Consider the following 26386-nt stretch of genomic DNA (forward strand, 5'->3'; position numbering starts at 1 on the left):
AAAAAAAAAAGTCTTTTGTGTTATTAAATTTTAAAAGGTTTAGATGTAATCTATTAGGTTGGTTTTGAATTTTATGATATTATATTTTAGGTTTGAGTTTTATTTTAATTTGGTTATTAATTTTTTTTTTCATATGGTTTAATTAACTATCATCTACTTTCTAATTTATAAGATTCATAAATTAAGATTATTAGGATTAACCATTTTGTTTTCATTTTTCAAAATTAAACCAACAAAACCCCTTTTCAACCTCTAAATTTTGTTCATAGCAATATCCTTTCTACTATTAATTTGAGAAAATCAAGCCAATTTCGATTTTTTTAATAAAGTTGGTTTTTAAAAAGTAGCTTTCAAAAATCAAATGGCTACCACTTAAAAAAGGTTACAATTAAAAAATTCAATTCACCAAACACGTTCCATAGTTCCAACAAAAACACACACACACACACACATATATATATGTATATAAAAAAAAAAAAAAAAGGTTCATTAGTTACATATAGATCAAGAAAGTGATTAGGAAATTAATTACAAACATTAGATCATAGACATAATAGCAATTGACTTGTAGTTCATTTAAATTCACAAATGATGAGGCATTCCTTTTCTAGGTTGTATTCTCCAAATATAGACAAAATAATTGTTTTCTGAATATATATAATATATTCATAAATTTATGGACTATATTTGCTGGAAAGAAGGGCCCCACATGTAAGGAAAGGTCAAAATATTAATTAAGATAAGCACTATAATTAATTATTTAAATTAATCTTTCACATGTAGTTCTTAGTCATTGTCATACTAATTTGGAATATAACTGACACTGTCACACTTTGGATTTAAGACTGTTTCATAATTAGTAATAAAGACTTGAGACTCATTTCAACTCCATAAGCTACAAAATGTTTAAAATAAACCTTTTCTTTCACTCCCTAAATTCTATTTTTAAACATTTATTTATCAGTCCCTGGGATCTAGTTTATTTATTACTAATTAACACCCATAATAGCTCACAAGAAGAACTTATAATAATATAAGGGAATACATTATTTCAACAAAAATAAAAAAGAGAGATAAATTTAAAAATTTACAATTGGTAACCACCATAGAAGATTTGATACTTTCTTATAATATCCTCTTCTTCCTCTTCCCCTCTACTATCTTATATGAACATAATTTCTTCACAGCACAAACAAGATCTCCTTAAGATCAACAAGAACACATACTTCTTTCTATTTCCTACTCTCATAAATTATTGTAGAAGAAAAAAAAATTTCATATCAATTCTTTGAATTCATCTTTGTTTTGTTTGATCTATTCTATATGATTCCAAAAAAGAAAAAAGAAAAAAAAAATACTAATCTTCTAAATAATCTTGATATGAATTCAACCAAATAAATATGTACTTTCTTTTTCTTTGTACCTCTCTATGTTCTCTTTTGCTGTTGTTGTTTCAATAATAGTTCTGCATATAAAATCTCATTCCAAGCATCTGGGACACCGGGAAGGCACCAATGGCTGCAGTCTTGAAATCTCAATGGCGATCTCCTCTCTTCTTCTGTTAGCTTTTGTTTCCGGTAGATGGAAGGGTGGCCGTCTTTTCGAAAATCTGTCATCTTCGTTATGTTTAGATATGTGACATGAGTTTTCATCCCTTTCAATACCTTCTCTAAAACAACCATCTTTGGTGGGTAGTGTCTTAGGTATGTCTCGTTCTTGATTGGTTGAATCTCGCTGTCACATTGCCCACCGGAGTTCCATTGTCCTCCGCTGTTGAACATTAATTGATTTATCATTCAGCAATGAGCTAAAAGTTCGGTTGTTTAAATGTGCAGATTTGATTCTAATTCAGTCTCTTGTTTTTTGCTTGTTCTTTTACCTGAAATGGGATGCAGAGTAGCCCCTAAAGAAAACAATGGACTTCATTGGATTTATGTTCTTATCAACCCATCTCGCCCATGTCGTTATAGCCTTTCGGAACGCCTCAAGAACATTCAATTCTTCATAAACATGGCTCCCTTCTTGGTAATAGTCTTTCCTACATTCATTCGACATAGCTAAACTCGTCAAACATCGTCAAACTCCAAACAGAGATATCGTGCATAAACACAAACACAATTCAAAACTCACCCTCTTGAAGTTTTTTCATGAGTCCACCAGTGGCCAGTGTTGAAGACGATTATATCAGCTTCTTTATACTGATCAGACGACTTCCCAACCAAATCGAGACGGAGAGTTTCTTTCGTTTTACCATTCTTGTCTGGCATCTCCCATTCTCGGACTAGGAAAGGAGAGACAAAGAACTCTACGGTGAAGTTATAGTCCTATCAAACCGAAGACGTGAAAGAAACCATCAAATGAATAAACATTCACCAAGAACAAGCCTATGAAAGAACAAGTAGAACACAAAACCAACCTTGAATATGAAAGAGTAAGCTGCTTCCCCTCTAAAAACCTGTTTTCCATGAGCTTCGAACACATTGCTTTGATCTTTAACAGAGTTTCTTAATATACAAACAAGCGATTCCCACATGTTTCGATTCAGCGAATCACCCACGAAAACTAATCTTTTCCCTTTTAGAAGATCCAACATTCGACCTCCATCCAACCTAATGATGGAATAGAAACAGAACATCAGTTCAAGAGAGTATTATCGGCCACTTAACAATGAACTACAAACAGTCTTTTAACGCAATTCTGATTGATTAAATTGGATAACCAATCATAAAGGCACATAACAATGAAGAAATGGCTTAAAGAACAAAACTCAAAAACCTACAATTCAGGTGGGTTACTACCAATTCATCAAATTCAGAACAAGCTTAGCCTTTTTCTTTTCCTTTTTCGTCTTTTGACGGAAAAGAAAAAGGTCAAAAGAGAAAAAGGGGCAAGAAATTTCAGGTATCACAATTCTTCAATTCAGTAAAAGTTACGCAAAACTTGAAAAGAAAAAACCAAATTAAGTTCGAAAATTTCCATCCATCACTGGATCATGCAAAAATTTCTGATCATACCTTGGAAGATCGCATTTCTTGGGCTTCCATCTAAATTTCTCATAATTCTTATCAGGCCTGCCATTCAAATGGCAATTGAACTGTTCATCAATTAGCAAACAAGAACCAGGTTTGTAGAGTGGATAAGAATCATCCAGCACCCACTCTCCATCGAAAAAATCACAATTCTTCAAAGACTCAACCCAATCCTTCTGGTTCACCGATTCACCGGAATCTGAATTCGTCTCACCCTTTTGCTTACTCGCCAACGGAGCCGTGAAATTCGTCGGTACATTTTTCTCCTCTGCCCTAGAACTTCCATTATTCAACGGCATCGGTTTCATCCCCGAACTCTTAGCCTGATCATCCACCACCGGAGGAGCATTTCGCGATTCAGTTTGATTCGAGTCCTTAACTTCAGTAACCGGTGTAGTTTGAGTATCATTCTTCACAGTTCCCACCGGCGGTTGAGTTTGAATCGGAGGCGAAACAACAGAATCCCGCGTCAGATTTCCGGCCGTTGGTTTGTTTTCCGGTACCGATTCTTCCGTACGGTTCTTTACACGCGGCGGCTCTTTCTCAACAGTGGGCGGCTGGGGCTGAGGCTGAGTCGTGACATTACTAGATCTAGAGGAATTAACCTCCGGCACCGGGGGAGGCATCACTGGACTACTCTGCTGAATCGAACTATTGGGAAAAAAGTAAGAAATAAAAGAAGGGTATTGAGATCCAGAACCAGCATTAGAGGAATTAGACCCAACAAAGCTACTCCCAGTGAAAATATTAGAGAAGTAAGGAGAAAAGGAAGAAGAAGAAGAAGGGTTAAAAGCCAAAAAAGCAGTGAAAACAACGAAAGCAAACATAAAGCCATAAGCAAAAGCCATAGTTCTCTTGGTTTTGAGAATGGAGAAAAGACTCTTGACATCTGATACCAGATTTCCGCCATTGATGGGCTGGTACTTGGTAACTTCAGCCATGGCGGATCACAGAAGAAACAAAAACAACACCACCACCACCACCACCAACAACAACAAATAAGTGTGCTTTTAGAGAGAGAGAGAGAAATGATGAAGTGGGTTTTAGAGTGAAAATCTGTGATTGAAAAAACAGTCTTTGAGTCTATCGAGTGGAGGAGGACGTTTGTTTCATACGGATTTGAGAAAGTGAAAATCGTCAATATTCAATTATCATTATTTTAAAAATGGACAAAAAAAAATACATAAAATTAATATTCGTTATAATTTCGGGCATAACATGGTGTTAAAATTACAAAATATGCCACTACCGTCAAATTGGTTACGCCGTTGAGGAATATTTGTAAAGTGAAATAGTCTTGTTGTACACGAAATCTTGAAGACACGTGTCCTTCTACTATTTTCTTGGAAACGAAAAAAAGAAAATTGAATTGTAAAACTAAAACAACCCCAAAATAATCGGATGATAATTCTAAGATATTCCCCACCGGGAATTTCGGTTAATGATCTAAGCAATGGATTTATATTAGATTAGATTACAAATAACTCAATATCAGGTTGAGTATATACTTTTTAAGAATACCATACCTTTTTGCAGTTTAGGAGAAGCATCGCAACTCCTTGCAAACTTCGACCTCCAACCATCTATCTATCCATCTATTTAGAATTCAAGTTTCTCATGGAGCAGTAGTACTACTCAGACGATGCCTTCCCATCGCAACATTTTCTTATGCTAATAATCGGTATCATCCTCGTTTCTTATTTCTTTTTATAACTATTTTGTTTTCTGTTTACTGGAAAAATAAAGTTAAAAACAAAAATTGGGTTCAAAATCATTTATTGTTTCTTTTTTATTTTTCTTAACATTTTCACTTATATTTTAGTTTACAATATAATTTAATTTGGTAAAAAAAAAACGAAATTCATTAAAAATATGAAAGGAAAATTAATTATAGAACATAAACGTTATCAAATACACATAAATTTCTTTTGGTTAAAAATTAATTTAAGATATTATTTTTCATTTGATTCATTTCTCTTGTTCAAATTCAAGTCTATTATATTGTTACGTAAATATCAAATGATCATCTTAGTAAACAATTCTAAAATTATAATTAATTTCAATGATATTAAAAATAATAATTTTAAATTAAACATTGAGAAATTTAATATTTAAAATATAAATAATATATATATATATATATATATGTGTGTGTAGCTAAATAAATAAGAAATTTTATAATTAGATCTAAAATTTGAAAATCAAATAATACATTAATAAAAACCTTAAAATTTTAAAATTTGAAGTTAAATTAACGTATAATTATAAAAATCAAGAGAAGAAAAAATAAGAACAAATAATACATTAATCTTAATGTTAAGTTGTACATATTTGAAAGTGTTTTAATTCTTGCAAATTAAATTATTGTGGCACTTTGATAAGCTCCTAATAATGACATCTCAATTTATATGTATTTAATATAATAACATCATTAGTTGTGGGACCACCCAGAATAATAAATTATAAGGTATGATCCCATCTTTAAATTTAAATTGTCTTTAATAGCATTCATTTGGATAAAAACTCTAAAAATATATGCATAGTTTAAGTCAAATGCATGATGATTACATCATTAGGATTAAGTGGAAAAAAAAAAAAAAAAAACCAATGATGAGATTATATACTGTATTTGTTTGTATAAATAACCATACATTAACATTAAATGAAATAAAGTGTATAGATATAATATTAAATGGAATGGACATATTAATGACTTTTGTAAATCCAGCTGGAAATATTCGTAAGAAAAAAAAAACAAAAATATTAATTAGAGAGCGAGAGAGAGAAGTGGCAAAATGTGTAAAATTAGTCAAAAAGTTTGGTCGAAGATTAGAAAGAAAATTCAATTTCGAAAAAGCCCCTTGAAAATAGAGAAGAATCGGAAATGGAAATCCATGTACTTTTCCCGTTTCTTAACGGATGCCCCGTTTAAGGACACATTAAATATAATAAAATCTATTAACTCTTTTACTTACTTACTTACTTCCTAATTTTACAAAATAGCTTAATCATTAATTAATTAATTAATTAATTAATTAATTAATTAATGAAAAAGTTTAGTGATTTAGTTTTGGTCCGTACGTATGGTGTATGATGTCCACGCGTAGGAACTAGATTTGAGCGTTGTATTTCGTGGTCGTTTTGCCGTCCAAATATGTTGACGTGTTGGTAATTGGACGGTCACACGATGTTGTTGCGTGACAGTAGGTTACAGCAAGGAGTGTCCGATTTCTTGTCTTTGGAATTGGGAATATCGGCAGAGGCCCGTCCAGATGTATGTAAATTTTGATGCATATTTATTTGGTTCTTAGATTGTTATTATATATATATATATATATATATATATATATATATATCAAGTTTCGTTTTTGTGTATTATTTGGGTTTTCGTATTTTGATTATTAAGATATAGAAAAGAAAGAAAGAAAGAGATATAGGGAGATGGATGGATGGGTTAGGGACAGAAACGAACCGTACGGTGGCGATGGAAATTAGTGGAAAAGCAGTTTACGCGTTTCCCACTAAAATACATACTATTATTGGATTCCTCACATTTATTGTTCTTAACTATAATATATATATATATATATATATACTTTCTCTCTTTAGTCGGTGTTTTATATATATATATATATATATAACCCTTTATGCTGTAGGTGGCTTTAGGATTTAAGCAGAAGTGATTTCAGATGACAAATTTCAAATAAACAAGAAAATCATTTAAATTAAGTTATATTATTTTGGTAGTTACATGAAGTGAAATAAAAAGAAACTAACTTGGTGAATTGATGTAGATGAAGAAAACAAGAAAAAAGTAATGCAGAAGATAATATAAATAAAATTATGACACTTTTTAGTTATTGTGTTTGTTAATAGTATTGAAAAAATTTGGGATGTGTTTTCGTTAAGTTTAGAGTTTGTTTGGATTGTATTTGAAAAAAATGTTTTTTTAAGATTTTTTTTTTTTTTTGTAAAATGAGTTTAAAAAAGAAAAGGATAAAAGTTTTATATTTATTTATATTTGAAAAATTAAATTATTCTAAATTCTAAAATGTATAAAAGAAAAATGTCAAAACTATACCCTTAAAAAACTTGATTGTAAAGTAATTTATTGAACCATAAATTTTTGAGGAGTGAATTAATTTAGATTTTTTAAAAATAGTTAAAACTTACCTTTCAAACACATTTAAGATATCTTTTAATACAATGACTCTTTGTAAATTAGGGAGAAATGACAGAATTAAATATGTATTATTAGTTTTTAATTAAATTTAAATGATTTTTCATTTGCTTGTTCCTTTTTAGAATTAATCGTATTGGTTTTATATCGTTGAGAAAATTGAGGAAAAACATTGTTTGAGACGTCAAATTGATAAACTACTTTAAGAAAAAATAGTTTAAAGCTTTTAAATATATGATATGAATAACATAAATAAAAAATTATATTAGAGAGAATTTAAGACAATTTTACTCACTTTAGTGTTTTCTTTTCTTTCTCTTTTTGCGAAAACAACGCCTAATCCATAATATAAACAAACTATATTATGTGAAAATAAATCAAACTTTGACAAAGTTACAAAAGGAGAACCACTTTAAATGTGATAAAAAGTGCTTGTAGAAAAGTTTTAAAATACAATTTAAAGAAAGGGTATATTTATAGATTTTTCGTGATCATCCGAATAGTAACATTTGTTCTTCAAATCGGTTATTTTCGAAAATATATATTAATTTATGAACAACCAAATCCTAAACAAATGATCACATACCATTTAACTAACTTTTTAGTCCCCCAAGGTGATCGTGAGTTTTAAAAATAAATATTGTTAATCCCCAAGTTGAATAGACTTGTTTGGTTCGTAAATATTCAAAATATACATTTTTAGTCCTTGAACTAAGTTTTTTAAAATAAGTTAAAAAGCCTCGCCTTTTATAATTTTTTAAAAATATAAATATAGAAAGAAAAAAAATTGTATAAAATATGTAATTCTTAGGAGTTATTTTTTTAATTTAAGATGTCATACAATTATTTAAAATAAAAATATATAATTGTTTAAATGATCTTTTAAATCTATTTTTAGAAATTCGAAGACTAAAAAGATACATTCATAGACCAAATGAATCTCTCTTTTTTTTTTGTAAACGTGGGACTAAAAAAGTCTAGTTTTAAAACTTGAAGATCTAACTACATCTATTCATCAAAATCTAGAGACTAAGAGGTAATTTTATTTAAGGGGCATAAATTAATGCTTCACACCAACAAAACGAAAGTGTATATAAAATCTTAAAATTTATATAAAAAAAAAGTAATTATAAAAAATAACAATTTTTCAAATAATTATTAAATATGCGACAATATTTTTAAAAAATTACAAATATAGCAAAGTCTATTGACGATAGACTTCTATTGTTGATAAACTCTTATGATTTATCAGCGATAGATCAACATTTGCTACATGGTCTATCGATGATATCATAAATAGTAATCTAGTAATCTAGACTTCTATCATCAATAAATTTTGTTATATTTATAATTTTCCCAAAATGTTATTTACAATTTTCCAAAAATATTGTTATATATACTACGTTTGCAACTTAAAAAGATAGATATTTAATGGGCCTCCAAAATGGACCCAAAAGAGAATAAACCAAGCCCAATGAAAGAAATGAAAGAAAATTACTAAATTGGTAATGAGTTCTATGTGTATCACTTGACTTTTTTGTTTGTTTATAATAAATCATAAAAAACTAAAAAATATAACTGTCATGACATAAATCTATATATGTACGTTCAAAATATCTTTACTTTTTCTAAAAAAATTGTTACTTCAATTTGTTGTGACTTTATATCAAATGATTATGACTGGGAAATGTGTTTTCGAGCTGATGGCCGTGTGGAGAAGAAAATCTATGAAGTCAGCTTTCGCCAATGGGAATGAGTATTTAATTTCAAACGGTGGCTATGAGAGAGGATGATGCAAATGAAGAGAGTATCAAACCAGCAGGATGTTGATGGAAACCTTGTCGGGTTGTTGCAGAACCCATTGTCGGAATTCGGATTTAATCTTTCCGCTATGGCGGATGCTTACGTTAGAGTTGCTTTCGATGGCAAAATTGTTTCCGTGTTCGCTTCTTTATCGTCCAGATTAGAAGGTCAGTTGAAAAACGGAGTGATTTTTCATCCCCTGAATCTCTCTCTTCTTCCCGAAGAGGTTTATGTTGGCTTCTCCCCTTTAAAATTCGATTTAAATAGGATAAAATCATGGCAGTTCAACGGCACAGATTCGACAACAACGACAACGAGTCCGTAACCATCGTCGATAGGTGTATGTTAATGTTACGGCCGGCGTAACCAGTGGACTTGCTCTGTTATTTGGGGTTGAATTCTTCTGCTTTTGGGTCATGAAGAAACGTAAAAAGGATTTGGAAGAAGCATCTGACGATGTTATAGAACATGAGCTTCAAGATTTGTCCAGAGCCCCACGAGTTCAAAAGTTTCGATTCAAAGAACTAAAGAAAGCAACGCATGGTCTCTCAACCCGAAGAACAGTTTGGCGAAGGGTGGATTTGGAACTGATTACAGAGGAAATTTGAAAAACAGAGAGGTCGCCGTGAAGAGAATCTCAGAGGATTCTCGTCAAGGGAAACAATAATTCATTACAGAAGTTGCAATAATTGGTGGTAATATCACAAAGATCTCGTAAAACTAATAAGATGGTGTTACAATAAAAGGGATTTTTTTACTCGTTTATGAGTTCATGCCCAACGGCAGCTTGGATAAATCGATCTTCAATAGCGGCGGCGACGGTAGGAATCCCAATTGGGAAATTAGGTTGAATATAGTCTCCGGAGTGGCTGAAGCTTTGAATTATCTCCACAATAGGTGTGAAGAAACTACGCAGAGACGTGAAATCTTCAAACATAATGTTGGATTCAAAGTTCGAATCGAAATTGGGAGATTTCGAGTTGGCTCGGACGATTCGTCGAACAGAGCAGACACATGGTTGGACGAGAGAGATAGCAGGGACACGAGGGTTCATGGGGCCGGAGATTTTTCTGACGAGCAGAGCCACGTTTGAGACTGATGTGTACGCGTTCGGAGTTATGGTTGTAGAAGTTGCTTGAGGGAGAAAGGCGGCGGTCGGTAGGAAGTCGGAAGGAATTACGACGGAATATTACGCAATGGGTGTGGGAGTTCCAAGAGAGTATACATACTAGATAATATGCTATGCCATGTGAACATGGCCTACAAATCATCCTAAACCTAAGTAAATCTATAAATGTTAACAAAAATGAATACCATGAAATGGTCAAGAGAGGTATAAATATAATTTTTATTAAAAAAATGATTTAAATTATATCTTGAATTGCATTAAGATTTAAAAGTTTTGTTAGATATTATGTTCATTTATTATTATTATTATTGTTATTATTCAAATTTCAAACTACTTATGAAACATGGATTCGTGTGAAGACCATAAATGAAAAATTGGATGCACTTCCCTCGAATTTGAAGAGATTTGAAACAAAATTGACTTTGGATTGGATAACTATCTTTCGTAGTCATTTAGACGTTAACTTTATCTTGTTAGCAACTACACATTGCTTTGAGCAACCCTCTTAAACATTTGGTCGGTCTACCAAATTTCTAAGAATAACTACACTTTGAAAGCTACACAAAGGGAAGTACTCTTTTCAATCTTCATTTGTTTTAAAACTTCATTTCAACAACACGACAATATAAGTTTGGATCACGCTGAATTGTAACAATATTCATCGTCACCGTGTAGAATAACCTCAAGAAAAATTTCTACGCAATTTTGAAATTATTGAGATCAGATTTTCTACTCATAGTCCAAATCACACTAAAAAGCATGAAGACAAATTGAAAAATGCAACAAACAACCTGCAATTGATTCAATCGATTAAAAACATAAATTAGAGCAATTTCGAATACCACACTAATCCTCGCTCAAAATCATAGAACAAAGTAATGGGTCTCAATGGTCTAGAATGGAGGTAGCAAAAACAAAAGCTTTAGATAACCAACAAAGCTTTGTTCCATGAAAATGTATGGATGAAGCACGAAAGCATGTGTACCGATAAAAATTGATTCATTCGTTAGAGGACATAATTATGCAGTGGTTCAACAAAAACTATATCCAACTTAACTTAAAATAACTCGACCCCTATAGAAGAAGAAGGAAGAATAAGTGATGCTCATACAAGAGAACCTACATACAACCACCTAAGAACTCAAAGATACAGTTGTATAACCTATAAAAATAGACTATCTTCACAAATCGTTACAAAATCGCTTTGCAAACAAAACTTACATACAAAAAGAATGAATTCTAACAAGAAACCAAACATCCTCCACTAAAGAGGTGATCACATGTCCCTCAATATGATAAACACATTCAAAAACCGATATTAATTCCAACTTTACATTCTTCAACTATATAAACCTATCACGTGAGGCCTAAGACCTTTCCTTAGTAGACTTGGGTCACTTCAACAACCAACAAAGAAAAAATAAACGCTCGTAGTATTAACCATATGTCGACTAAAGCTACCAAGAGAAGAATGTAGTTCGGCCAAAAGAAAGTGAACGAGACTAACATGGTTCATGAGTTACAGATAACAAGACAAAATGTGATAGAAGAGGTGACAATCGTATCTCATTGTATGTCAAAAGCTCAGAATCCAACAATGAATTTTGATTCTCAAATATGGATGGAAGACAATACAGACTATGAGAACGCTACATCATCTGACAATATAAATTTAAGCATTTCAAATCATTATCATTCATGAAGATGATATGCAAATGAGAAGCTTCTTAAGAAACCAAAGGACTGGACTCTGTTGTAAGGGAGAAGTACCCAATCATATTCCAAAGCCAAAAACTGCTCTGATCTTGTGGAATATAAGATCCCGCCAGCCTCTTTCCGTGTTCTCCACCACAGTTGCGTTCCCATATCTAATTCAAACCAAAAGATGAACAATAATCAGAAAACACCAACTTCACAGTGGTAAACAGATATCAATTATCAGCACAATGATCAGAAACACCAACCTGTCCTCCTCAGGCACGTCGGAGTGTACCAACTTCACAATGGTAACACCAGGCTCAGGCTCATCGAATGTCAATTTCACCTGTGCAATATTCACAACCAATTTAGCTTGATCACGCACACGGCTAATCGATGATGTGAAGGATCAATCACCAGAACTTATTAAACGAATCCCTACTGGCACAAACTACCATTGAATTGTAGACATCGTTACTGATATAGTTTCATTAGTGATAAAATTTCACTACAACAATTTCATAGATTTGATCAATCTCTGACAAACTACAGTTTACAAAGTAAGATTATGACAATTTCCAAGGCTAGGAGAGTCGACTAATAGAAATGAAATGATTATGGGTTGTATCCACATACTCTTACAGCCCAAATAATTAGCCCTTCGAAAGGAAAGAGCATCAAAATTGACCGGTAAATGTTCCCTAAGGTATGCTACATATCAGAGCAATGGGAAGGAGATAAGTAAAGAATGGAACAAAATTAAAAGCTCACCGTGGAATGAATGCCATCAGGCCAGCTTCCAAATCTCCATTGTTGCACAATCAACTTCCCCTCTTCCAACTCCAAGTTCTTCCCGGTGACAGACCCATCAAATATACTGATCTCTCCACCTACTTCCTTGCTTATTTTAGCATTGCTCTGAGTGAATCCTTTCCATCTATTGTCATCCATGAGAATTTCAAACAGGATGTTAGCCCTACAACTGAACTTCTCAGTCAGAGTTATTGTCTTGAACCCTTTCTTAACTTTCTTCTTCTCTGCCGCCACTGCTGGCTTTGATGCAGCAGGAGCAGTTGCTGCGGCCGCCGCCGCAGCAGGAGTCGATTGATTACTCTTCGGCTCCACCTTTTTAGCCTCCAAATCATCTTTAGCAGGCCCACCCCTCGCCATACTCTGCACATACAACCTCACCTTCTCCAACACAATCGGCTTCCCTTTAGCCAACATAGCATCCTTCATTCTCTTCCCAAACGGCCCTTCATCCTTAACAGAAACCCTAACTTCAGGATCCTCATCGGCATTCTCATCAGAAATATACGGAATCTCAACAAGCCCATCAACCTTCTGCAGAGATTCGCCGGCGGAATCCTTGGCCTCGCCTTCCCAAGAGAGAGTAACACTAAGTTCATAACCAGGAATTATCTTCCCCTTCCGAATATTGACGTAGGCCTCACCATCAACCTTGTCGACCTTCTTGGTCTTGATGAACAGGCCGCCCTCGCCGTCAAGAAGAGGGAGACTAGAGAGATGCTTAGAGAGGAAATTACGGGACCATTCGAGGCAATCGGTCTCAGCCCAGTGCCAGTTGTGGACATTGGTGCCGTCGGGACGTTCCTCGACGATCCACCGCTTGTCGCCCTCGCCGAACTTGGCCATCACCGGAGCTTGAGAGAGGGAAAATTAGGTGGGAAAAATGGGAGAGATCCAGGAGATTGGGAAATGAGGAAATGAAAGAGGAAGGAATAAAAGGGAAAGGGAAAAAGAAACTGTGGATTCCGGAAGGTTCTCGGCGTCGAAGTCTCTAGAACTATGGCGGCGCATCGTCGCTCGGACCAAAACAATAGGGTTTTATTCACTTAAATATATTATTAATTAGGTTTAACATAATTGTTGGTCCCCCCAACTTTTTATAAAATAACAATTTAATTCTTTTAGTCACCATTTAAGGTAAATAGTGAATTAATTTGTGTTTGAACCGTAGATTGTTTTAGTTTGAATTATAACGTTAGGTGTACGAGAGTGTAATATATTCTAATTTGAAGAAAGAAAATAGCAAAATTGACTTGAATTGTTATTCGAGAACTAAAATTGTTTTTGTTATAAATAAAGTGTATCTTTTTAGTGATTAAAACCAAATTTAATCATTCGAGATTAATTAACCATTTACTTCTAAACTTCATATCATCGTAATTGTGATAGTTTAAAATTTAAAAAATAATTAAAATTTATTTTGAAAATAACAAAAATAATCTTAAGGCAATTATAATAAATACCAATTTTATGAATAATAACTAGGCATATAAAAGTCTATCGATGATAGAACTCTTATGATTTATCAATGGTAGACCAATAATCATTTTAACAAATTTTATTATATTCGTAATAATTTAAAATATTTTATATTTTTAATTATTTTAAATGCCGTGACTATATTTGCAACTTATTATTTTAGAATCATTTTGTCCTAAATTATTTGGACATAATTCTAATTTGGTATTTTTGTTTCTCAGTTTCAATATAATTTATTGGATTTATTTTAAAATTAATTTTTAAGTAGATAATCGTAATCGATCAAATTTTTGTTAGGCAGTGAGACCACAGTCTTCCTTTTAACTATTAGGCCAACTGTTTATTTATTTATTCTCAATGATATACTTTTGCATCATCATTGGTGAAGTTTATTGGAATAATTTTATTGTGCAAGTGTGCTGGGCTCTCTACTCTCACTTTCATTCAATCCTTACTCTTGACTTTGATAATCTTGCCATTTTTGTTATTTAACGAAAAGAACTACAGGAAGTGATAGCGATATCCAATATTTCATTTTGATAATTTCACGTTAATACGACATAAAGACGATTAAAAACCACACATTTTAGAACAAAATTACCCTCCATTTTTTGTTTACCTTTTGATTTTCGTTTCCTCGTTCGCATTGGTGTCGTTCTCCTTCTCCATTTGCTAGCCAGCCATCGAAACATTGTAGTAGGGGTCGTCCAAGTGGGATCAAAATGTCAAGTGCGTGGGATCATTGAAAAAGTGAGAAAACCTGAGAAAAGATGGAGAAAGTTGGTTAGTAAGCATTGCAGAGACGAAAGGAGATTGGATGTTGTCGACGAGAGAACAAAGAGCGAGGAGAGAGTAAGGAGAGGACGACAAGACAACGAACTCTTTGAGAAATATGACACATTCCAATTTGTTTTCCCAAGTTGGTATCGCTGGACCCACATACAACCCCCGTTGACAGTTCGAGAAAGTAAACGGCCGCGCAAGGTCAGAGTTTTGGCGAATGCTTCCAGTTCTGACCAGCTTCACATGCTCTCTGTCTTCATTTCTCAATCCCCATTTCATATTTTCGCTTCCTCCTTCTCCTACGGAATGATCAGAACTCATCGATTCAAGAAACTTGCCAACCCCAAAAACCCGATTTCTTCAACCGACCTCCGCAGTGAACCTCAAGCGAGGAAGAAGAAGAAGAAGAAAACAGGGCATTGCCCCAAATCCAAGCCCGCGACCGACCCACCAACACAAATCGCTCAATTATCACCTTCTTCCTCTTCCGATGGATTCACCATCCTCCCCAAAGAGTTCTTCCTCGTTGATGCTTTGGACCTCGCCCCACGCTTGCTTGGAAAGCTCATCAGGAGAGACGATGTCGTTCTTCGGATTACCGAGGTACTCGTTGCTCGTTCTTTCTTGTATTTGTAACTTCTGGGCGTATCGATTTTTCGTTTGATTTTGGTTGTAACGAGCTTATTGTGAAAGAGGTTATGTTTGTTTGTTCGTTTGTTTGCATGTCAAGTCAATGAGAGAGCCCACAATTTGTTTGTTTGTTTGTCTGTTTGAATACCAAGTTGAATTTGGGTTTCTTATGGTGATATTGTGATGATATCTTGGATTTGTGAAAAAGGTAGATAATGACTTTTTGAGATTCAACAATTAAACAAAAGGATTTTGACAGGTAGAAGCTTACAGACCAAATGATTCTGCTTGTCATGGTCGGTTTGGTGTCACAGCAAGAACAGCTCCAGTTGTAAGTACTTTTTAACTCAACTGATCGCTGATGGGATGTTGGAAATGAAACTAAATTTCTAAAATCGCCTACAAAATTCATCATAAATCAAAACAATAACAAAATAAGAGATTAGAACGAATTTATGGACTGAGACATGCTAATAAGCGGTGTCCATAGAGAACATGTGCTCTACTGCACTGACTCCACTCCAAAAATACAACAGCCAAACTTCTAGTTTCCAGGGAAGTGATGGAAAGAGACAATAAGTTCTGAAAGATGTCTCTTCTCTAGGACTCTTTGAAGTTCTCCTTTATAATAAAATGTCCTTGATATCCAAGTTATTTCACCGCTACCTATTCCACTTCTTATTTATAGGAGGGTGGACAGACTAGTTAAAAGATAGAAAATTAATAATAAAAATAAATAAAATATTAAAAATATCAGACATGGGAAACTGAAGAATGATGGATATCTAAGTCTAATTATTGTTGATGCTTTCACTAACAAGTTGTATGGACTTGTAGTTTGGACCTGGGGGGCATGCGTATGTTTATCTTTGCTATGGTCTCCATATGATGCTGAATATTGTTGCGGATGAGGTTGGAGTTGGTGCTGCTGTGTTAATCAGAGCTTGTGCTCCTGTCAGGGGTAAACTTTCTTGCCTTGATTGTACCTTAATTCTTCTGAGCTTGTCTTTGATACAGTATTTTAATGCCTAGATTTGTATAATGTGTGTTTGGATTGTATAAAAGAATAGGTTATACAAACCTGTGTAATTTATCTTTTATCTTTGGGTTGTGGATTTATCATTTGTAAAATTTGTACCAAGGTAAGTTTAGTAGTGATTTTCTATCAATTGGGCTTTATGTAACCTGTGAGATTAAAGAACCGGTAGTTTGGAATAAACCAACCCACCTATTAAATAGAGGTCAGTTTCTTAATTCAAGCTTACACAAACTAACCCATGAGTTGAACCACCTCTGGATGTTTTCCCTGGTGGTCTGGAAGCCTATTGTTTCGTCATAGCCAAACTCTAAAAACAAGTTACTTTTTTCTTTTGTTTTTTAGTTTTCAAAAAGCTTGGATTTTATAAATATCCCTAAAACTTCAACAACAAAACAAAGGAATTCATAGGTGGAAGTAGTATTTATAAGCTTAAATTTTAAATCTAAAACAACAAAACCAAATAGTCATCAAATGTGGCCTAAGATCTTCTCTTGGATAGATTTTTTAGTTTTATAATTGCAGGTCCTGTAATTGTACTTGGCAAATTGGAAATCTTAACGTTTGCTATTTTATATGTTAATGCATAGTGTTCAGAGGCATCGAAGCAGGTGGCTTTTTTGATGCTTAGTTACCAAATAATCTTACTCAAATGATAAAGACTTGTTTTAATGTCTTGGCCATTTCTTTCTATTTGTGAATGCATTGATCTTGATTGAGATTCAACTGGATGGTCATGTTCATTGCAATTCTCTGAAGGAAGAAACTCCTCACTTTAGGCTTTCATATTTGCATTGTTATAATAATGTAAACAATTAACAGGGTTGGAGACGATTCAGAAGCGGAGAGGTCAGATAACAGACAAGCCTGTTCTTCTTACTGGTCCCGGGAAGGTAACAATATGATCTCTACTATAAACCTTGTTTCTAGGAGGCTGACTCTGATCAATCTTAAAAATTCCACGGGGTATCATATTATTGTAGAATTCATATAAGATTTTGTTTGTTTCTCTTCTTCTTGGCAGTGAAATATTGAAGAAAAAAAAGAAACTACTGTGGTTGAAAATGGTTGAGATAGCTTTGAGAAGTTGAAGTTATTTTAGACTTGAAATCACTTTTTACCAAACTCATGTCTTACTTTTTTCAAAGGTTGGCCAAGCGCTTGGATTATCAACAGAGTGGTCTAACCATCCATTTTATACTCCCGGTAACCGTCATTGTACTACTTCTACCTGTAAGCCTATTAAAGAACTCCGCCGTGATTTATGTATGAATGTGTTTCAGGTGGTTTGGAACTCCTTGACGCTCCCAAGCCAGAGAGCATACTTGTAGGTCCTCGTGTCGGTATCGAATATGCCTTACCAGAGCATGTTAATGCTTTATGGAGGTTTGCCATTGCAGGAACTCCATGGATAAGTGCTCCCAAGAACACTCTCAGGCCATCCTGATGGGAGGAGATGAAGCAATTTGTTGTGCTTGGAACTATTTTATATCATTTAATTTGGATTTGAGAAGGTTGTAAATGTTGTATATTAGTTCAACGTAAAAATAGATTCATCTTTGGTATGAAAATCTAACTTCGATTGTTTGTCTTTGGAAAAAAGATGTTTCGATTAATTGAATCCTTTGTCTTTATATTTTATTTTCCGTATGAAAATAAAAAGAAAAAGATGAGGACGGACATCATACCGAAGTGTATTTATAAGATTTATTCAAAATGTAGGGATTAAAATAAAAGGAAGAGATCAAGTTGTTATTTCAACCTTCTATTTATTAGTATTGTTATATGTTTAACATTGATTTCCCAACAAAGGTGACCTTTGTTTCTTTGTTTTTTCTTAATTTGACACTTTAATTTGTCCATTGTTTCTAAAGGCTACAAATGTAACTATGAAAAATAGGAAACAAACAAATTAAACTGAGACAATTAAGAAAAAGAAACAAATTTTAAAAATACATGAAATGGACAAAATTTAAAAGTTGACAAACACCAAAATAGAATAAACTTTTTAGATACTACAAATAAAACAAATATTCTAACCTCAAATAATTATAGCTATGCTAAAAAAAATTATGGTTAATTTTAAAATTATTTCAATTTTACTATTTTTAGCTACAATGAACTAAAATATTTTAAAAAATAATCATAATAATAAGCAAAATATCGTAATCTTCTATAATAAATCGTGATAGCTTATTATCTGTATTTGTTAGTGTTAGTCTGTCATAGATATATTATGATAATTTGTTGTATTTGTAAATATAATACTTTTCCATAATTATATCTGTAAGCTAAAAAATGACGGTTAATTTCAAAATTGTTCCTACATTATGGAAAAAGTTAGATTTAAAAAATGAAAACCATCGCAAATGACACAAATTTACAAATATGACAAAATTATATTAAATGATAGGCTTGTATCATTATAATGTGTACGGTAAAATATAAATTTTTGCTATGTTTAATAAATATATTAATTCTTTTTGCTATATGTAAAAAATAGTATTTTTAAATACAAGATACTTACGAAATATAACAAACATTTAAATTCAGTCGATAATAGACAATCGATAAACTTCTATCGATACGTTTTAAAGGAAATTAATAGACTTCTATGGTGTCTATCAATTTGATATTTTTCTATATTTTGTAAATATTGTTTAGCCGTTCTGCGATTTTCAATCATTTTAGTTTAAAAAAATGCTTAATAATTATTCTATTTTAATAAAGAAAGAATAAAAAATGTTGGAATTATGGACAAAGTTTGAAGTTTAAAATTATAGAGAGGAATTTGTAATTAGAGAAGAAAAGAAAGGGAGTAAAAGAGAAAGAGAAGAGAGGGGGAATAATGGATATAAGTAGGAGGAAGAACGTGCGACGTGGGAGGCAGTATGAAGGAGGTTTGGTTTTAGCGGTTAAAGAAATCGCAACCCGAATTTCCCGCTAAATACAACGAAATGTAGCTTCCCCTCTCATCGCCATTTCAGGAACCAATCCCAACATTGCGTTCCTACAGGGAGTCTCCTCCCTCCCTCACTCCCTCCCTCCCTCCTCCTTCCTCCTCCTTCCTCCTCCATTCCCTTTCAATCTCTTTCTGCTTACTGTCCCTAACTTTCCATTTTTTATTCACAATCCCAGGTCAATTCTCCCTTCTTCTTCTTTAATTTCTATCATCTTCCTCATCCCCATATGGGTCTCCACAAAACTCAGATGGGTTTTCAAATCCATGCCTATATGTTTGATTTCGATGATACGCAATTCAGATTTCGCTTCCCCTGTTTTCCTATTTGATGGGCTTCGTTTCATGTGTAGGTTTTTGAGGCTACTACGAGTTGACGAGAAGCGATGTTTTGCTGTGGAGGTGTGGAGGAGGAAAATTTTGGTGCGCCTTCCAATCAATATACAGCCCCACCTAGGGGAAATACATACGGTGGTAAATGCTTCTTCCCTACTTTCTTCTAATTTTTTTTGGTTTTATTCTTGTACGGTTAATTGTTTGTTGAAACGCTTGAGGAATTTTGTCGTTAGACATATTGGAATGGTTGGTTTTGTGAATTCAAATGTGGGATTTCTTTTGTTGAGATCAGGGATTATGAATTTTTGTGTTGTAGGCAGCGAGAGAGGAGAGCCCAGGACTTCCAATGTTGTCAGAAGTGGAGCTCCCCAGCAAGTTTTGCCTATTGAAACTCCAGTCATTCCGCTGGATGAGTTAAATAGGTTGACGGGTAATTTTGGTACGAAATCTTTTATTGGTGAAGGTTCTTATGGCCGGGTTTATTACGCAACGTTAAAGAGCGGTCAGGCTGCTGCAATCAAGAAACTAGATACTAGTTCTTCACCAGAGCCTGACACTGATTTTGCCGCTCAGGTTCGCTATGGAATAAGTATGACTGTTGGTGATAAAGACGAAGACTTCAGTATTCTTCATTCTAATGGAATTGTGTTTCTGTGTTTGTCATGGTGTTGCAGCTATCATCTGTTTCTAGACTTAAGCAAGAGAACTTTTTGGAGTTAATTGGGTATTGTTTGGAGGCAAATAATCGGATTTTGGTATATCAGTTTGCCAAAATGGGTTCTTTGCACGATATATTACATGGTACGTCAAGCTAAGTTCGAGTGTTTCGTGTTGATTTTTGTTGTTTTGATCATTTCCTGGTGCAGGAAGAAAAGGAGTACAAGGGGCTGAGCCTGGTCCAGTTCTTACTTGGAATCAGAGAGTTAAAATTGCTTATGGTGCAGCAAAAGGCCTTGAATATTTACATGAGAAGGTTCAGCCTTCAATAGTTCATCGCGATATCAGGTCGAGCAATGTCCTTCTCTTTGACGACTTCCTAGCAAAGATCGCCGATTTCAACTTGACTAATCAGTCATCTGACACAGCAGCACGACTTCATTCAACTAGGGTCTTAGGAACGTTTGGATACCATGCTCCAGAGTAAGCCCTTTTGTTTGTCTACCTACTTGTATACTTTCTTGCTCTTGAAAATGAATTTGAGCCTAAAGTGGCTACAAAACTCACGTTTAAATTCCATTTTTGTTTCCAAAAGTTTAAGTATATCTCATTTTGACTTTCAAACTATAGAAAAGTAATCATATTTTTTGGTCCTTCTTAGCAAATTTATATAGCTAAAATATCAATGTCAACATCTTAACACACTTACTCCAAAAACTAAAATGATTATTTTGTAAAAGTTTGGTGACTATAACATTGACATTTTGAAATAGGAGACCAAAATGGAATGGGTTTTGACTTAAACAGATGTCTTGAAAATTTAAAGACAAACAAGTTATCAACTTATAACTTCTTAGCGTATTTCTCGGTATGCTGCCTATGTTCATTGTTCCTCTTTTTAGGTATGCTATGACAGGACAGATTACTCAAAAGAGCGACGTGTATAGTTTTGGTGTAGTTCTTCTTGAACTTTTGACGGGACGAAAGCCAGTAGATCACACGATGCCTAAGGGACAACAGAGTCTTGTTACTTGGGTAAGTTTCCCTTCCTGCATTTTTCTAAGTTCTGCAGTTTATTCCGGAGACTTAATTAGCTGTTCATATTGTTCTGTAGGCAACACCAAGATTAAGTGAAGACAAGGTGAAACAGTGTGTAGATCCCAAGCTAAACAACGATTACCCGCCAAAGGCAATAGCAAAGGTACTACTGTGTAATCACATTCATTTTGAAATCAAAGGAAATTATTTATAACCAAACCAAATAGAAAGGCATGGTTTACAAAGGGAGGTGTGATGTCAAAAGTGAGCATATTCAACCCACGTATAGAATGTGTTGGCGACCAAAAGATTTGTGGTTTGAATCTATTACCTCTATTGCACTTAGAAATTAAAAAAGGAGCTCGTAGGGTACATTTTGTCTAACTATGTGGTAAAAAGTTTTTAGTTGTTTTTTTCCATTTCTTGGGAATCATTTTTCTTTACTAGAAAACATTAAAACAAGGAAGGGAGGTCATTAACGCTACCTCAGAATTGGAATGATTGGTGAAATATTCTGCTACAATGATGAATTTGCAATTTCACCGAAGTACAAATAAACAATCTTTAGCAAATAATAGAAAACCTTAACTATGATTTGGACCCTGCCCCCTTGTGTTAGACCACTTAAACGATGCTTTCTTTCTAAGTTTACAAGTGGTTAAAGGATTGAACTGCAGATTTCAATGAGGAATTGAGACGTTTCAACTTTGCCTTTAAATGTGTTTTTTAAAAATGCTCAGTACTTTAGCAATCATGAATTTTGATTATTGCTTAGTAACAAGAGTAAGTGTTATTTGGTTCTATACCCTTTAGTGGTTTTTCTAAGGGCGAAATCAAGTGGTGTTGTGTTATTGTTATGAGAACACTAGTAATAAGTAATTTAGTCTAAGAAATCACAATAATCATCTATCAATCTGAGGTAGGAAGGTCATAAACATTCCCATACATTGCCTTCAGTAATCAGGATTAGAATGAAATGACTAGTTATCCTCTAATCACACAAAACTAGCTATAACCTGAACTAAGAGAAATTGTGTAAAAACGACAGACTTGGGCAAAGTTTACATGTCATATTAGTTTTCCTCTTTGTAGAGTTGTTTCAAGATGGATTCTTATTCCAATATTATTTCATGTGAATCTCTCACAGTTGGCAGCAGTTGCAGCCTTATGTGTTCAGTACGAGGCTGACTTCAGGCCAAACATGACAATTGTGGTTAAAGCTCTCCAGCCACTTCTCAATTCCTCGAAACCACCGGGACCTGAATCTCAACCACACCCATGAGATTATTCACATTTTGATTAACATACAGGCGCAAGGCGCAGCCATAGCACGTGCACAGTAATCTCTTCTGTAATTTGTAATCTCATTCCATTATTCTTCAGTTAAAAGTATTGTTGGAAAGAAAATGTCAAGATGCCCAAATCTTGCTCATTTAGTTATTATCATTTTTCACCTAAACCCAATATAGGAACTTGACCTGATTCAGGATTTCATAAAATAGTATGTATTGTACCAATGATAAATGATAAAAACAACAAAATTTTGTTTATCCAAATCACCAAAGTTTTGCAGCAAGAATTAGACATGAACTGCTAAACTTTAATGAAATATCGAGACTTAACTTCTGTCCTTATTGAACTTTAAAATTGCTAGATAAAAGCCATGCTCATCTATAAATTCAGTCAAGTCAAACGAGTGATCTGCAGCAGCCTTTTGCAAAGTCATCCTATCAGGTAAATCCGAAACTACGACATCTGGGAACTGTTGTCGTTCTTGCTCTAATGCTTTCCTTCCGTCAGGATGGCTAATAACTAGTCTTGCACCTATTAGGCAACGAATGAAATAGATTATCTTATGGTGGTGGTATGACTGTATAAAACAACCAAGAATTTCATTTCCATATCATTTTAGTTCCTAACAAAAACTACATAGATTATATCGCAATTCGCCCATCGAGCAACGAAGGACTGATTCTATGTCTAGAAGGCAACGTAAGTACCAATTTGCTAAAAGTCATAACATATGATACCGAGATTGAACAAATATGGTAATAAGTAATCTACACTAAACAATTATATGTGGTTGTTTGCCAGAAAGTGTAAACATAGCTACAAAATGAACTGTTCCTATAATGCCCGCACACATGCCCATAATTCTCAGTGTATATTGAACTACATTAAATCTAATACATTTCAATACGCCAAGGAAAACTAAAGTAGAAGGCGATTGAAACTTAGGTAACTTTCCCCTACAAAGACCAAACTGTAGAAGAACTTAGAATAAATTGGCAATATACTCACCAATTGGGGTAGCCAATCTAATCAACAAAAACTTAAAAATCAATAGAACGAAACAAGAAATTTACCTGCCACGCAACGTTCTGAAAGTGCTCCAAAAATTGCGTCGAGTTCGAATGGCATGGCCGGAAGATAATAGAGAAATACAGCATCGAAAGGTCCCCATTTTTCTGGTACATATATAACTTCTCCTTGCCAACACTTAACTTTGTCATATTTTTCTTTAATACAAGCTAACGTTAGAATAGAGTCATGAACAACAAGCAAACTTCGGGAGGGAGCTAATTGAAACAACTGATCAACAAATCCTTCTGAAGAAATGGAAACCATAACCTGAGAACTTTCTACAATCTCTCCAGCAGAAATAATTCGTCTAATTTTTCGATCATGCTCTTCTACGGAACTAAAATCATCTGAATCGAGAAACGAAAAGTCCTTTTCAACTAAATCTTCAAAATTGACTACAGATACTACACCTTCATTAGAAGGAGTTGAAGAACGGGCAGCTGAGTTACTAATATGTAAGGCTGGAAACGATATGGAAGGAGCAAATATCCGAGTATTATGATGAGAACCACGTGGGGCACATATATGTATAGGCCTCAGCCTCTTGAGAGGAAACGACCGAGGATTGCAAGTAAGTGATGGAACAAGAGAAGAATGTAAGAACAGAGAATTCATGGAAGAATGCAAGCCACAGCGGCAATCTGCTTAAGATTTAATAACTTCGTCCAGTGAATGCTACATAAACACGAGAAAGAAACAACAAAAACTCTTCGATTGATTGAAACTCAAAGGTAAAGAAACATTTCCAGAGGCAAATAGAGAGTGCGGTTAAACAATTCGTCGATGAGGAAACGAACCTAAGGTTTCTCCGGCTCCGCTTATTGCTTCGCAGCTGAAGGATAAGAGAATGTTTGGACTTCGGCCCTAAAAGGTGGAAGTGTAAAAACCCAAACATAAATGGTGTACCGAACCGAACCGGTTGGGTTGGGTTTTTTATCCTATTTTATTTTGTTTTATTATTATTTCAAGATAAAAGCATCTTTTTTTATAATTATTATTTTTTTAGAAATGAAATAACATTTTTTTTTTTTAATTCTTAATTTCTAATCCAATTAATACTTTGTTTTAAAAATTAGAATTGGGAACTGGGAACGACATCTTTCCCAATTTCAACAATTGAGGAACTAACCAATTTTGATGGTAATTGATGAAAGTTGAGATATAATATATATTTTTTCATCACATCACTTAGATCCAAATCCAATTCCACAAAAATTCTCCCACTTTCCCCTCCGGGATTAACCCATTTTCTCTTCCGATTCCGGCGATGGCCACGATCCCCCTCTTCTCCTCCTTCCGATACTCCGACAGTCTCACTGTCCTCGGAATCTCCGTCTGCACCGCCGTCATTTGCGAAGCCATCTCATGGGTTCTAATCTATCGCACCAACTCCTACAAAACCCTTCGATCCTCCATCGACAAGGCCGCCAAAAAGCTCGAGACCATGAAGACTGACAGCTCTAAAATCACTGTAAAGAAATCCAAAACCAAGAAGATCGATCGCATCGAGACCAGTCTCAAGGAATCCAGCCGTGATCTCTCGCTCTTCAAGTTTAAATCCGGCGCCGTTGTTGCCCTTGTTCTGTTCGTCGTCTTTGGATTGCTCAACTCGCTCTTCGAAGGCAAGGTTGTTGCCAAATTGCCGTTTAAGCCTTTTGGGCTTGTGATGAAGATGAGTCACCGAGGGTTACAGGGTGAGGATCCTACCGATTGCGCTATGGCGTTCTTGTACTTCCTCTGTTCTATTAGCATTAGGACCAATCTGCAGAAGTTCTTGGGATTCTCTCCGCCGAGAGGCGCCGGAGCTGGGTTGTTCCCGATGCCAGATCCTAAGACGAACTGATTTAGGTCAGGCTTGGATCAAATTAGTACTCTCTTTTCCCCCCACCTTCATTATGAATGAATTTTCGTACTGATGAAAACTTGGTTTGGGCTGATTAGGCTTACTTTTATTAGGGTTCTATATGTTCATTTTATAGTGAGTTCATCGGACTTAGTATAGCTATGGGTTCCACAAATTTGAGAGGGTCATTCTGGTTCAAATCTCTACTTGCATTCTTGATTAGATTTGGAAATAATACTATCTTTTTTGGGATCAATATAAGCTTTTGATCTTTGAAAACTTTGATTATGTTCAACGATTCTATTGCATTGGTTATGATTGTGAAATTGAACTGTGAGTTCTGCTGGCTATTTATCAAAATGTTTTGAGCTACTCCAAGTGAAGCCTTCACTGCTTGTTTGGTATGTTATGGCACTTACTCTTCTGCTTCAGATTCTTATCTTACCAAACATTTTTCCATTCCATAAACTAGGTTGACTTAAGGTTTCTTAACTTAGCATGTTATTCCTCCTCATGAACGCCCATAGAACATTATTCTTGCATTATTCATTATTCTCATAAGAAATGTCGAAGTGTTTCAGTATGTTATTATGTAGTGCAACTATGGTAGTT

The 26386-nt window shown here is 34.2% G+C and overlaps 6 protein-coding genes and 1 pseudogene across 7 annotated transcripts; 4 read left to right on the forward strand and 3 right to left on the reverse strand.

Moving 5' to 3' along the window:
• Positions 1 to 1023: 1023 nt before the first annotated feature.
• Positions 1024 to 4134, reverse strand: LOC103486750 (protein trichome birefringence). Its single transcript, XM_008444810.3, has 5 exons — positions 3015 to 4134; positions 2417 to 2609; positions 2131 to 2324; positions 1880 to 2038; positions 1024 to 1770 (listed from the first exon to the last, which is right to left on the reverse strand). Exons 1-5 carry the CDS (start codon positions 3968 to 3970, stop codon positions 1428 to 1430), a joined length of 1845 nt encoding a protein of 614 aa, XP_008443032.1. The 5' UTR covers positions 3971 to 4134; the 3' UTR covers positions 1024 to 1427.
• Positions 4135 to 8759: 4625 nt separating this feature from the next.
• LOC107990604 (probable L-type lectin-domain containing receptor kinase S.5) lies at positions 8760 to 10244 on the forward strand (annotated as a pseudogene).
• A 1438-nt stretch (positions 10245 to 11682) lies between these two features.
• Positions 11683 to 13696, reverse strand: LOC103486749 (uncharacterized). The gene is made up of 3 exons (XM_008444809.3): positions 12611 to 13696; positions 12106 to 12185; positions 11683 to 12009 (listed from the first exon to the last, which is right to left on the reverse strand). Exons 1-3 carry the CDS (start codon positions 13493 to 13495, stop codon positions 11916 to 11918), a joined length of 1059 nt encoding a protein of 352 aa, XP_008443031.1. The 5' UTR covers positions 13496 to 13696; the 3' UTR covers positions 11683 to 11915.
• Positions 13697 to 14719: 1023 nt separating this feature from the next.
• On the forward strand, positions 14720 to 18338 carry LOC103486748 (DNA-3-methyladenine glycosylase). The gene is made up of 6 exons (XM_008444808.3): positions 14720 to 15514; positions 15801 to 15872; positions 16379 to 16502; positions 17400 to 17470; positions 17726 to 17783; positions 17861 to 18338. The coding sequence occupies exons 1-6, from the start codon at positions 15155 to 15157 to the stop codon at positions 18022 to 18024; spliced, it is 849 nt and encodes a 282-aa protein (XP_008443030.2). The 5' UTR covers positions 14720 to 15154; the 3' UTR covers positions 18025 to 18338.
• Positions 18339 to 19412: 1074 nt separating this feature from the next.
• LOC103486746 (probable protein kinase At2g41970) lies at positions 19413 to 23123 on the forward strand. The gene is made up of 8 exons (XM_008444805.3): positions 19413 to 19715; positions 19890 to 20010; positions 20189 to 20445; positions 20547 to 20673; positions 20739 to 21012; positions 21432 to 21564; positions 21644 to 21730; positions 22715 to 23123. The coding sequence occupies exons 2-8, from the start codon at positions 19923 to 19925 to the stop codon at positions 22847 to 22849; spliced, it is 1101 nt and encodes a 366-aa protein (XP_008443027.1). The 5' UTR covers positions 19413 to 19715; positions 19890 to 19922; the 3' UTR covers positions 22850 to 23123.
• LOC103486747 (uncharacterized) lies at positions 23057 to 25030 on the reverse strand. Of its 2 annotated transcripts, XM_008444807.3 has the most exons (3): positions 24729 to 24799; positions 23934 to 24606; positions 23057 to 23391 (listed from the first exon to the last, which is right to left on the reverse strand). In XM_008444807.3, exons 2-3 carry the CDS (start codon positions 24544 to 24546, stop codon positions 23186 to 23188), a joined length of 819 nt encoding a protein of 272 aa, XP_008443029.2. In that variant the 5' UTR covers positions 24547 to 24606; positions 24729 to 24799; the 3' UTR covers positions 23057 to 23185. The 2 variants fall into 2 exon arrangements, with proteins under 2 accessions (XP_008443029.2, XP_050940013.1); XM_051084056.1 differs by having other exon boundaries at positions 23934 to 25030.
• A 168-nt stretch (positions 25031 to 25198) lies between these two features.
• Positions 25199 to 26053, forward strand: LOC103486745 (uncharacterized). Its single transcript, XM_008444804.3, has one exon. The coding sequence runs from the start codon at positions 25199 to 25201 to the stop codon at positions 25772 to 25774; it is 576 nt and encodes a 191-aa protein (XP_008443026.1). The 3' UTR covers positions 25775 to 26053.
• Positions 26054 to 26386: the final 333 nt, after the last annotated feature.

Source organism: Cucumis melo, chromosome 4, assembly GCF_025177605.1.
Source record: "Cucumis melo cultivar AY chromosome 4, USDA_Cmelo_AY_1.0, whole genome shotgun sequence".
In the NCBI taxonomy this organism is placed as follows: domain Eukaryota; kingdom Viridiplantae; phylum Streptophyta; class Magnoliopsida; order Cucurbitales; family Cucurbitaceae; genus Cucumis; species Cucumis melo.

Coding starts and splice junctions, on each gene's coding strand:
- LOC103486745 (XM_008444804.3), top strand. CDS start 25,199: ATGGCCACGATCCCCCTCTTCTCCTCCTTCCGATACTCCGACAGTCTC.
- LOC103486748 (XM_008444808.3), top strand. CDS start 15,155: ATGCTCTCTGTCTTCATTTCTCAATCCCCATTTCATATTTTCGCTTCC. Junction 15,515..15,800: donor TCGTTCTTCGGATTACCGAG/GTACTCGTTGCT, acceptor GGATTTTGACAG/GTAGAAGCTTACAGACCAAA. Junction 15,873..16,378: donor CAGCAAGAACAGCTCCAGTT/GTAAGTACTTTT, acceptor ATGGACTTGTAG/TTTGGACCTGGGGGGCATGC.
- LOC103486750 (XM_008444810.3), bottom strand. CDS start 3,970: ATGGCTGAAGTTACCAAGTACCAGCCCATCAATGGCGGAAATCTGGTA. Junction 2,325..2,416: donor CTTACTCTTTCATATTCAAG/GTTGGTTTTGTG, acceptor TCGGTTTGATAG/GACTATAACTTCACCGTAGA. Junction 1,771..1,879: donor TACTCTGCATCCCATTTCAG/GTAAAAGAACAA, acceptor AATGTTCAACAG/CGGAGGACAATGGAACTCCG.
- LOC103486749 (XM_008444809.3), bottom strand. CDS start 13,495: ATGGCCAAGTTCGGCGAGGGCGACAAGCGGTGGATCGTCGAGGAACGT. Junction 12,186..12,610: donor CTGATGGCATTCATTCCACG/GTGAGCTTTTAA, acceptor AATATTGCACAG/GTGAAATTGACATTCGATGA. Junction 12,010..12,105: donor GACGTGCCTGAGGAGGACAG/GTTGGTGTTTCT, acceptor GGTTTGAATTAG/ATATGGGAACGCAACTGTGG.
- LOC103486746 (XM_008444805.3), top strand. CDS start 19,923: ATGTTTTGCTGTGGAGGTGTGGAGGAGGAAAATTTTGGTGCGCCTTCC. Junction 20,011..20,188: donor TAGGGGAAATACATACGGTG/GTAAATGCTTCT, acceptor TTTGTGTTGTAG/GCAGCGAGAGAGGAGAGCCC. Junction 21,565..21,643: donor AACAGAGTCTTGTTACTTGG/GTAAGTTTCCCT, acceptor ATTGTTCTGTAG/GCAACACCAAGATTAAGTGA.
- LOC103486747 (XM_051084056.1), bottom strand. CDS start 24,546: ATGAATTCTCTGTTCTTACATTCTTCTCTTGTTCCATCACTTACTTGC. Junction 23,392..23,933: donor TTCAGAACGTTGCGTGGCAG/GTAAATTTCTTG, acceptor GTTGCCTAATAG/GTGCAAGACTAGTTATTAGC.